Source organism: Sapajus apella, unplaced genomic scaffold (genome assembly GCF_009761245.1).
Source record: "Sapajus apella isolate SASKATOON/1434 unplaced genomic scaffold, GSC_monkey_1.0 scaffold22, whole genome shotgun sequence".
NCBI classification, from domain to species: domain Eukaryota; kingdom Metazoa; phylum Chordata; class Mammalia; order Primates; family Cebidae; genus Sapajus; species Sapajus apella.
Window position 1 is genome coordinate 1145747 of NW_022436962.1, and position 13342 is coordinate 1159088.

At 32.0% G+C, this 13342-nt stretch overlaps 1 protein-coding gene across 8 annotated transcripts in view; it reads right to left on the reverse strand.

Moving 5' to 3' along the window:
- DENND1B (DENN domain containing 1B) overlaps positions 1–13342 on the reverse strand; it is a 272297-nt gene that overhangs the window by 205286 nt on the left and 53669 nt on the right. For all 8 annotated transcript variants that reach the window (XM_032288625.1, XM_032288622.1, XM_032288621.1 and 5 more), the window contains exon 3: positions 3489–3532. In XM_032288625.1, the coding sequence (XP_032144516.1) occupies positions 3489–3532 (44 nt within the window). The remainder of the gene's footprint in view (positions 1–3488; positions 3533–13342) is intronic.

Below are 13342 nucleotides of genomic sequence, written 5' to 3' on the forward strand. Positions count from 1 at the left end.
TTGGTAGAGAAAAGCAGTAAAAGGGAAAAGGGTTAAGAAATATACACAGACTACTTGTGTCATCTGTAGAATTCAATAAATTCACTAAAAAGTATATAGCAAAACCAATCTTCAAGGCCCTTGATTAGATTCCCATGTAAATCTTGATTTCTTTAGATGTAATGAAGTAGATACACAAAATGTACCTAAAGTTCCTTTCAGCTCTAACCTTCAAGAAGTCTGTAAGAACTGTGGTAAACCAGAATCCTAAAAGTTATGAATGTTCATCACCTTTACATGGTTAAGTGCTTCTGTATTTCACGAAACATATGAGGGCTTACTGATGTTTCATTGATCTCACAAATTTTGGTAACAGAACAACAATTAAGCCCAAATAAAAAAAAAATACAAGCTGGACCTGACAAGTACATTATCACTCTTATATGAACCCAAAGTTAGGAGCATTCAGAACGCCTAAAAATGCTCAGGGGCAATTCAGAAAGTAAAAGATAGAAATTTAAAAGAAAAAAAAAAAGATCTGACCCGGAATAGGAGTTTTGTAATTGGGTCAACAGACAAGACAGCACTGAGAAGACTGAAAAAATAAACAATATTTCAGAGTGGCAAAATGAGTGAACACGACTCTAATCTAACTACAAGCTACAAGCTACTTTAGAACAAACTCAAAACTTCTTATTCCCAAGTCATGTCTTCACTGTAGGGAGTTCTTTTACATACTTAAGATATTCACAAATCTATCTTTTCTCTAAAAAGCGAAAATCAAATTATAATTCTATACCCTCTTTCTATATGAACCATGGTTAAAGGTTGTACTAAATGTAATTAATATTTAACATGCCTATTTATCAGACTTTTTCAGCATAATTTCTAAGTCTTTCAGATTGGCTTTCACATCTAGAAAAGTGTTCTTCTCTTTCACACTTATTCAAAATCACTTCTGTAGGCTTATTTCTGAATGAACTGCTTTAAACACATACTTTTATCAGCTTTCATGTTTGTAAATTGTGAGGATTGCATGTGTGAAATTATGGTAAGTTTCTAGTATTCTAAATTTAACAGTGACAAGATTGGCCGGGCGTGGTGGCTCATGCCTGTAATCCCAGCACTTTGGAAGGCCGAGGCGGACAGATCACGAGGTCAAGAGATCGAGACCATCCTGGTCAACATGGGGAAACCCCGTCTCTACTAAAAATACAAAAATTGGCTGGGCGTGGTGGCATTCACCTGTAGTCCCAGCTACTTGGGAGGCTGAGGCAGGAGAATTGCTTGAACCTGGGAGGCAGAGGTTGCAGTGAGCCAAGGTCTCACCACCATACTCCAGCCTGGCGCCTGGCAACAAAGCAAGACTCTGTATCAAAAAAAGAAAAACAGTGACAAGATTGTCTTCTCCCATTTATTTGAAGACATAAGAAAGGACCCTGCTCATCAAGTATCCAGCAAAAAAGTACTTATTTCTATAAAAGCTTAAATGTGTATACTATAAGACCTGGCATAATATGTGAAGCTACTAGGGGAAAACATAGGGGAAACACTTCAGGATATTGTGTTAGGCAAAGATTTCATGAAGAAAAACCTTAAAATTACAGGCAACAGAAGCAAAAAATAGACAAATGATATTATAGCAAACTAAAAATTTTCGGCACAGCAAAGGAAACAACCAGCGGAGCAAAGAAACAACCAACAGAATGGAAAATCTGTATACGTAAACTAATCATCTGACAAATTATTAAGATCCAGAATATACAAGGAACTCAAACAACGGCAAAAACATAAATAACACAATTTTAAAATGGGCAAATGAGCTGAATAGACATCTCTCAAAAGAAGACATACAAATGGCCAATAGGTACATCAAATAATGCTCAACATCACTAAATACCAGGGAAATGCAAGTCAAAACCAAAGCGAGACATCATCTCACCCCAGTCAGAATAGCTTTTATGAGAGAGACAAAAACTAACAAATGCTGGCAAGGATGGCAAAGAAAGGGGAACTCATACACTGTTGGTGGAATGTAAATTAGTATAGCCATTATATAAAAAATACTATGAAGGTTCCTCAAAAAACTGAAAACAGAACTGTCATACAATCCAGCAATCCCACTACTGAATATATATCCAAAGGAAAAAAAATCAGTATGTCAAAGAGATACATGTTTATTGCAGCACTATTCATAACAGCCAAAATATGGAATCAACCTAAGTGTCCATAAACGAATGGATTTAAAAATATGGTATACATACAAAATGGAATACTATTCAGCCATAAAAAAAAAGAACAAAATCCTTTCATTCAAGGCAACATGGATGGTCTTGGAGAACATTATGTTAAGTAAAGTAAGTCAGGCACAGAAAGACAGATGGCTCATGCTCTCACTCATATTGGAAGCTTAAAAAACTGATCTCATAGAAGAAGAAAGTAGAATAATGGTTACTAGAGGCTGAGAAGGGTAGGCAAGGCTTTGGGGCTGACAGCCAGAGGTTGGTTAACAAACAGCTAAAAAGGAGAAATGGTGTTCTTGTGTTCCATAACACTTTAGGGTGATTATAATCAACAAGAATTTATCACATATTTTCAAATAGCTAGAAGAGCAGATTTTGAATGTTTCCAGGGCAAAGAAATGATAAATGTTTGAGGTGATGGATATACTGATTACCTTTATTTAATCATTACATATTGCATATATGTATTGCAATATCACAGTGTACCCATAAATATGTACAATTATGTGTCAATTTTTTAAAAAACAAAACAATTTGGCTAAAAATTCTTAAATTTGTATTGTTAACCATGTATTATATAAAGCAACATCAAAATGATAACTCTATAACCTAAAGTTTAAATAATTTTTCTATTTACATATATCATGTAAAACTACTTCATCATTTTGGTCATACTAAATATTTAAGGAACTACAGAAGACTATAACACAAAATGTAAATGAAATAAACTCATCCAGTAGTCTTGCATGCCATATTTTTTTTTAAAAAGTAAAGATATATGTAAGAACTATTTTAAAATAAGAAAATATTGATAATTCAACTTCTATACGTAAATTACTCAGATATTACTGTGACAAAGAGAAATGATCACTTATTTAAGGCAGTAACACTTATTTCTAAGTACACAAAAATAATAACAGTATATTCAACAAAGATTTCATACTGTCAATTTTATTATTTTTAATGTTTTCAAATATATATTCTGTAGATAAGTAAATATAAAATATGATGGAAAGTTTAAACATCTAGTACCTATGAGTTTTAATAACGGCTTCTTCATCACCCATCTACTTGGTAACTTTAAAAGATTCTTCCATATATTCTGCACACATGCATTTTTTTTTCTCACAGTTGATCAAGAGAAAATAATTTTAGCAACCCATGTTCACTAGTAGTTACACTAGCAACAGCAGTAGTAATAGTGCTATTACTATTACTTCATAATACTTCAACTTTAAATTTTTTTTTAAATTACATGATACCAACCTGGTCTCCAAAGTCCTCTGGGAATTTCCACAATACCACAGGATCTGTAAATAATTGACATGTATAATTAAACAGCAGCAAAAGAACACATTTAAAGAAACAGTCTTGGTTAAGCACTCTTAAAATTGTCAAAGCTACTTTAATTACAACATTTAAATTTTTCTTTAAACATTTATAGTTGATGACATTCACTTCTCTTCTTTTCTATAATTAAATATTTTGATTTTAAAAATTTAATGACCTTTGCAATAGAAATAAATGACATTAATAATTTGGTCAGGTTATTCAAAATCATTACTGTATTTCTTTTAGCAACTCACTTTTTATTTATATATTTTAGATTTTTAAGATTCTAAACTTTGAATTTTCTATTTTAACTATACTTTTAAAATATTGTTTTAATTTGAAAAGAAAAATATAAATGTAGCAAATATGTAATAAAATACATTATAGCCCTCAGGACTAGACTAAAATACACCTTAAATATCCATTTAAAATTCCAAGTAAGATTTACAAAACTGTAATAATATTTGCCTTATATCAGTTTTTAAATCTCATATTTGCAGTAATAGATAAGTTGGTAAGTAGATATAAAGCAGCTCATTTAAAATATAATTGATATTTGCAGGGCATTTCACAGAAATTTTTCTAACATGTTATAGCTAGTAATTCATATATATAAGTCAGTATTGTTTTCACACCAGTTTTTCATTTTCTTTGTTTTTCAAAGTATTTCTCATCTACTTAGCACAATAAAATGCTAAGATCTTAGTTTAGTAAGCACTAATAAATATTTAGTCATATACTTGTTTTTTAATTCTGCCAAAAACAATCTTCTGAATATTTCAAATGTGTTTTAAAGGGATAGTGCATAATGTATTATTTCTTCTGGGGAAAACACACACACACACACACACACACACACACACACACACACACTTGAAGGCCCAAGATAAGACTAATATGACTAACAAGTACCACCCATATGATAGGGTTTGAACTCCACTCTAAGTAAATGGACTCGTGAGTCAAAGATAACATTTCATATATGAATCAGTGAAAACTTACAGCTTGATTCCATTATTTGCACTATTCCATACTACTTTCTTAAAAACACAATCTAAATATATATTTCAAAACTTTTAAAACTCAACAAATGTCTAGCAACATTTTTAGCATGAGCTGGCTCCTCTTGTGTTTACACTTAAGTTCCACAAAATGTTTTTCAGGTATTTTAAATTTAAAAAAAAAAAAGTAAGCTTTCTACAATTAAACTTTTTATTTATTAAGGACTAAAAAGTTTTGATATAAATAGTAAAAGTCAATAATTTACAGTGTATTATATAAGAATAATACATTACCAATTTATGAAGATAATATTCAATGATTATATACTCACATAAAACAAAATGTATACATTTCTAAAATCAATGTGGAATGCATTACACATCACCTAAGGACACTCAAACATCAATGTCTTGTGGATAATTATGTTCCCAGTTAGAAAAAAATAGACATATCTTTATATGGCAGTTTTACCAAAATGGTAGGAGGCTAAGATTTGAATCTCATAAAAGTGCATGACAGAATTTTCATAAAATATTAAATGAAAGTTTTATCTTCAGGAAGTAATACAATTACTAATGGCTACATAAACAAATCCTCATGCAGAAATACAGAACAGTTCTTTCTCGTGAATAATGAAACTAAAGGGTTTCAATGTGAATATTTAAAATATCCTTTTTAAGTAACCTCAACTTTGTAATTACTGAGAAAATATTTGTGACAACTTTCTTACAACTATGTCTTAAGTAAGGATATTTATGTTATTGTATAGCTTAGAGTTTGCCCTTGCTGCTTGTAACATTTACCTAAACATATTTTGCTGCCTGACTTTTCCTCAATACCATTTTTTTTTTCTGTATACTCTGTTTTTTCAGAGGGAGAACAAATAAGTACACAAAAACTGCATCTATTGGTTCAATCACAAAGTAGAAAATATCCCAGTTCTTTTCATTAAATGAATTTCACCATTCAGGGCTCAAAAAATTATTATAATCATGTGCATCCATATTTTGAAATGGATTAACTTAGTTACTGCCTATGTGATTAGATTTAGACCACATCTGACACATCTTTGTAGCAACTTTTCAGAAGTACTGCAAAGGAAGAAACAAAAGGGCTCTGAAAAAAATAATCCGATTCAACAACTTTATGCACAAAGACTGAATTTTCTGTTCCCTGAGGATTACTTTCCAGATACTCGATCTGATCTGGCAATGTTAGGTCAACTTTATGCTGATTTTATGGGTGAAAGGATGAGAACTGCTGGTGGGAATCATCGTTGCCAGTTATGACTGATATACACTGTGTTTCTCTTTTTTCCAATGTCTACTAGTAAATCAAAGGAGACTCCGTATCTTAAAAATAACAAAAACTTACTGCCAACAATCTAGACACCAAATAAATATGAAAGGAAGAATATTTGATTTTGACATAGATAAAATCTTTTAGTTTAATAAGAGATAATGTTACAGCGTAGTAAGAAAAAATACAAATTTTTATTAAATCAGTAACTTTAGAAGGTGAATATTTACAGTATGATTGCACATCATCAATATAAGGATTCCAAATTCAGTATTAAGGCTTTTTTTAAATGTAAAGTAAGACAAAGTCAGTAATATTTTCTTTCCCAATAAAATATTTCACATTTCTTGGCCCTTAACTGAAAAATTAAAATAACTTAGAATTCCAGTGTGATTTTACTATACTACCAAAAAAGCAGGAAAAAAATTCCAGTTTCCACAAAAGGATAGTATTTCCTTAATTCTTTGGAATTCAAAGATGACCAAATATACAGTATCTTCAAATTTATGCATTTGTAAAATCGCAGTTCAGGGACTACATACTTTTGGAAAAGTAGAATGTATAATACTAGTATTTTGCTTGATTATGGGTTTCAGTGCCTGATATACCCACACTGCAGAAGAATATATATGAAAAAATTGAGGTCGAAACAATGAAGAGTGTGATTTACTCATGTGTCTAGTTAATATCAGAGGTTACAGCTTCCTTAGTTGAAACGTGAGGACCACATATTTTAAATAATTTCCAATAATTCACACATTTTTGTTGCCCTTTTAACTTAAGTTCAATTTATTTCATTCAAAAACCTATGCAGTGCTAAAGCAAGAGGAAAAGTCCCTGCCTTACAATACCCTACAACACTCACGGAGAGAAACATCAAACAGCGATTTTGTTATTGTGCAAAATATTCTTTTAAGTGAGGTATCCTGTAGGAACATTTGAACTGGAAAATTCATTGGCTTAAAAATGTTAAAAAAAAAAAAAAAAGTTCCTAATGAACAATCATGTTTTCTGAATATAAATAAGCAAAAATCATTAAAGAAAATGTGTAATTTTTTTGGTAATGTATGATTTTTATTCTTTCACCTGTGGACATATAATGGTGAACTAAACAAAACAGGGTCTACCACTTATAGAAAAGAGGAGCATCTAAACATAAAACTTAATGCATTTTTATGATACTAAAAGGAAGGGTGCTGCAGGAGCACACAATAAGGAAATCTAATTTAGAGAGTCACTAAAGGACTTCAAAAGGAAAGGACATAAATTGACACAACTTAGACAAGCTAAGGATATTCTGGGCTATAAAGTGGGCAGGGAGAACTTTCTAGAGTGAAGAACCGGTATGCATGACATCTTGAAGGTTAAAAGAAAGCAGAATACCTTTTAGGAACTGAAAAAACATCTAACATATCTAGAATGTGAGAGAATCTCTAGGGATAAAGCTGGATTAGCAAGGGAATCCACTGAAGCAGACAGTGGTATAAACCAAGTGAGAAAGAACCACCAGAAAGGAAGAATGCAGCTAGCGTGTGTGATGCTATGAAAGTCAAGGGAAGAGGGTGTGTCTAAAAGAAATCCTCGCCGGGCGCGGTGGCTCAAGCCTGTAATCCCAGCACTTTGGGACGCCGAGGTGGGTGGATCAGGAGGTCAAGAGATCGAGACCATCCTGGTCAACATGGTGAAACCCCGTCTCTACTAAAAATACAAAAAATTAGCTGGGCATGGTGGTGCATGCCTGTAATCCCAGCTACTCAGGAGGCTGAGGCAGGAGAATTGCCTGAACCCAGGAGGCGGAGGTTGCGGTGAGCCGAGATCGCGCCATTGCACTCCAACCTGGGCAACATGAGTGAAACGCCGTCTCAAAAAATAAATAAATAAATAAATAAAAATTAAAAAAATAAATAAAAGAAATCCTCAAACAAATGCTGCAACACACTGAGAGATGATGACTGAAGAATGGCAACTATGTTTAAAGACATAACACCACCGGAAGATGAGTCTCAGTGAAAGGGTAGGAAGGAGGTGGCCAATTTAAGATTATGGAATGAGTTAGGATGAGGAAAGACAGGCAGTATATACAGAGGCAATTACTTAAGAAAGGATACACAAAGCAGAGGAAAGCAGACAGAAAGATTAAACTGGAGAGATTAGTTTTTTTCTTTTGACTGGTATAGACTTGAACATGTTTAAAAGGCTATGGGAATTAATGAGCTAGCAGAGAGCCAGCAAACAAGGAATGCAAGATACCTGAGAAGGCAGAAGTGTTGTAATTCAGATCAAGACAGTAAGAGGAGCCTAAAACAGAAGCTGAAGTATGTTTTCTGCTGTTACAGAAAAAGAGAAGAGGAGAAAAAGACATAAAGCCGAGTAAATTTGTAGTGCAAAGATACGAGTTTTGTGAAAAAACTGCAAAGATTTTTCTATGTAATAAGAAGCTCTCTAAAGCAAGGCTTTCTGCTAAAACACACACAAAAAAAGCTGTTGAAGCTTTAAGGAGGAGGTATGAAACAACTGTTTCAGGCAAAGTTGAATTCTCAATATGGGCAGATATACAACATGGCATTTAATGGCAGCAAAATGGGATTTTGCCCAATTGGTGGATTCCGTCAGGGTGAGGTTTCTCCCAGTCATGTGGATGGAAAGATAATCTAAAAGAGCGACTACAGATCTGAATTATGTATCTAAAACCAATAAAAAGGAAGTCATAGTTTCTAAAATGTCCATTATTATTATATGTTATACCAAACCATGCAAATGTATTTTAAAATGGCATATTTTCAGCTAAAGGCCTACTATATATATCCGAAGACTGTAGGATTGAGAAATAAGATGACGTAAATAAATGAAAGTATATGTAGAATTATGAAATCACATAGCTGAAGTTCTGGGTTTTCTACTTACGAATAACACAATGCTTTCTGTCTATGATAAGAAGCAGGTTTTAAAAAATAGCAAATCAGTTTCCTTCTTTCTCTCTCAGGCTCTCTAGGTTGATCTTAAAAGAGTCTCATCTGTTTATCCAAGTGTACTATATAAATATCTTTTTGATGTGCTATTTTTGAAAAAGTTTGATAAGTATGTAATTTAATAATTATAGTTAAAGTTATATTTTTATTACATCTGCCAAAATAATTTTCAAACTCATTAATTACTGTAAATTTTTTTGAGACAGTGTCTTACTCTGTCACCCAGGGTTAGGGTGCAGTGTCATGATCATGGCTCACCGCAGCCTCACTCTCCTGGCCTCAAGCAATCCTTCCACCTTACTCTCTCAAGCAGCTGGGACTATAGGCACGCACCACCATACCCAACTAATTTTTCTTTTTTGTAGAGATGGGGGTCTCGTTATGTTGCCCCAGCTGGTCTTGAACTTGCGAGCTCAGGTGATCCTACCACCTTAGCCTCCCAAAGTGCTAGACTTACAGGTGTGAACTAACACACTCAAACTTATTGTAATTTTATATTCAGCTTGACCACACACACACACACACACACACACACACACACAAGGATTTAAGGAAGTAATTCACTCAATCGTTTAGGGTCACGAATGACTTTGGGGAAGCCAGAGATCCAGAAGACTAACACTTTGTCATTTTTCCTTGGCACAGACTCCTGCAAAACAAATATATACAGCACTGACAGAAAGATATCGCTCATTCTGACAAAGCCGTAATAAAAAGCTTCACTAATCCATTCAAAAAAGAAAAGTACGATAGACTGCATTACAAACTTTAAGACTATAAGCAACAGTTAAAGTAACAGTGAAAATAAAAAGAAACTCGTTGCTGGAAAGTCTTAAATTGAGACTACATCTAATCTTGATAAAACATATATAAGCAGATGTTTGTATAAATTATTTTGAAGTTAACATATAAATAATATTTAATTTTGGCATCTTTTTGAAGATCTAATTCAGTAGCTCTCAAACTTTAACAAAAATGTCTAGACAAACAGATTGCTGGGTCCCCCTCACAAAACTTCTGAGGTGGGTCTGAGAAACTGCATTTCTAACAAGCTCTCATGTGATACTCATGCTACAGGTCTCAGGACCACACTTTGAGAACTAACAGCACGGACTACGTATCTCTTACAATGATTACCATTATGTATCACATGTTAAAAAATTTAATATTTGTTCATTATAAATATTCTTTAAAATATGACAACAAATAATCCAGATTTTCCCTTATTACATATGTACTTGATATGACAACAAATATATCTAAATGGGGCTAGAAAGAAACATCAACTATGGCAGAGCAGAAAATAATTTTAGCAAGAAAAATGTCACCAAAAAGTTTTTAAAACCCTTTCTGTGCTCATAAATACTACTGACTCTATAATTCTATTTCCATATCCCAATGAAAAGAATTTTATTTCAAAATTGAGTGTTTTGTGACACTGGAACCATACAATTTAAGGAACAATTATGGAGAATGATAGTTACGCGTACACAAGATATACTGCCTCTTATTCCCTCTATCTTTATATGCTGTATACATACATATTGGTAGTCCACACCTAAACAAGATAGATGTCTTTTGTACTTTTCTAACTCAGACATGTGAGAAAATTTTTCTTGCTGTGCTGTCTTACAATGCTTTCTTTCATAAATTTAAGCAATTAGTTCCAATATGAACAATAGAAAGAATGTCCATGAAAGCAAAAATATTTTAAAAAATAATAATAAGGTCTCTTTTATTTACTTATTTGATATTTTCAAGAAAAGGTTCATTATATATTGATAGAAACTTAGTATTTTCTGAATGAGAAAGGATATGAAATACTTTTTTTTAATCACCCGAAGTTACACTGTATCCCGTGTCTGGACCAGGATCCAGGTATTCTTGCTTCCTATATAACATCCTTCCTAAAATAAGCTGCTGCAATTTTGCTACACTTTGATTTTACTGTTCATTCATTAGATACCAATTTAAAGAACACTGATCAGTCTAAAAAGTTTCTTAATTATCTATAAGAAGACATTCTCAGCAAGCCAAATATTTAAGTATTTTGTAAAACAGTGGCCTAAAACTTACAGACTTTCTTTGAATAATACTTGGAAATTTGTATGTGAGGAAACCTAGAAAATGATACTAATCACTACTAGTACTCAAATCAATACCTTCTCAATCTGAAATTAAAATAATTCTTCATTTAATCATATAAGTAGGATTTACACATACAAAAACCTCACAGAAATGAAAACATTATTTCAAGATCTTTTACTTTATAATCACTTGCAAAAATAAAGATCACACTTCTTTTTGTTGTTTTACATAATGTATACATTAAAATTAAAAGTAAGCGATTTTGGAAATATAGCCATTTGTTCACCATCCTAAAAATGCACATAAGCAAGGGTGGAAATAAAATCTAGTGTAATGATCCATTGCAATTATCTTCATTCTAATAAGCCATCCTGGAAAATCAAACTAGTACTTTTAAAATAATTTTGGTTTTTTTTGAAACTCAAACCTTAAGAAACAATTTTGATAATGGATAATTCTAACCTTTCTAAATATTTTTAGAAAGATGTAAAATCAGCATCACAACTTAAAATAAAGAAGCTCTTTTTTGAGCAAATATTAGCAAATTCTAACTAAGGAAAATGGAACTTCAAAGAACCTTAAGAAAATATAACTCATAGCTTATTAGATATATCATTTTGCTATATCCATTCCTTTTAAACAAGGCCTATTATAATAAAATGAAAACCCTCATCAATCACCTGATAGAGTAATTCCAAACTTAACCAAACAGGGCTAATGGGTGAGAATTGAATTGAAAACACCTTGACAAAGAAAGCAATTTCTTTTCTTCGCACTCCTCTGAAGCTGTGGGTGATCATGGTAATCGAACCATCAACAGTGAGGGGCCATCTGTCCCAAGGGCCCTTCATAAGAGTTTAAAAAAAAATCAACAACAAAAAAGGGAAAGAAATGCTGAACCACAGATGTTCAACCTTGATTAATCTATGACAAGGAACTTACAACTGAGAATCAATGTTTTGACATGTTTCAGATACTAATCATTAAAAGCCAACACAAAAGTTTTTATAAGAACACAGGGAAAAAAGTTAATAGGTTGCTTTTAGAAAGATGATCTGTCATACAGAACGTAATATACCTTTGAGTCAGCTATGATCTTAAAGTTGCTTTAAGATCATATCCTAAAGCAATAGCTTTTATTATGATTCCCGTAAGGAGGAAAGAAGGTAAGAGGCCATGTTTTAAGTTAGCATGAGACTGTTGTTTCTTAGAATTCTTTCTACAAGTATATGGTTAAATGAAAGGAAGACATGTATTTTTATTCACAACACTCATTATATTAACTCTTTGAAGTAAAACATTTTTAAGAAGCACCATCTTAATGTGAAACTTCAGAATGTAAAATTAACTGAACTGCTCATAAAACAGCTTTGTTTTATTTATGATATTTAAAATAATGTTCACATTACACCAAAAAATGATTTTGCATAGAAGTGCAAATGCTTCAAAGTTTTATTGTTTGATATAAAGATGGTCTGAAGTATAATAGGCATCTAACACTCCTAGCTATAACAGACACAGTTTCAATGATTTGGGAATAAGCTTAAAATTCATGAATAGAATCATAGTAACTATAAAAAGTTACTTAAAGTTCACTAACATAAAAACATGTGTAAGCTACATTAAGAATAACTACTAAAAATATTTTTAAATTATTTTAAAATAAAAAATACAATAAAACAAAATATTAAAGAACCAAATTAAACCATGCATGACCTTTCTTTCAGGATACTTTTAAGTTAGGATAAAAGTCAATGTAGAATAAACTTAAGATTCTAACAAATATAATAAATTCACTAAGAAATTTACTGTAAATCCAATAACTCTTATTTATCTTTGTCTCTACAAAGCCTAGGAATGGATCCTGTCACCCCAGAGAGATGACACCTCAGGCACATGACAAAAGAAAAGTACAATGCCCTCTCAAAGAAGAGACACTCAACTCAGGTCCTGCCTAACATAAATTTGTAATTTGAAATTACTACAGAAAATCTACACACCTGTGATTATAACCATCAGAAACAAAGAATGGAATTAAGATACTAATTTTGTTTTTTTCCTCCCTCAGAGGCTTCAGATATTAAAATTATCTGAAAAAGCATATATTATAAGGATATTTAAAATGTTATACAATAAAATAATAATTTGAAACATGAACAAGCAAATTTTGAAAGCTAGAACTTTTAAAAATATAATCTATGAAAGTAAAAGCTCAATGAATAGAATAAACAGCACATCTTATAAAACTGAAGAGAGAAATAGTGAACCAATTCAAACACAAATGATATTAAACAGATTGAGCCATAAAAAGACAAAATAAATGAGAAAAATAGAAGAGGTTAAGGAAAGATGGAGACCAGAATGACATAAATCTGTTTAGATTTCTAAAAGATCAGACCAAAGAGAACAGAGTATGTATAATGGAGGAGG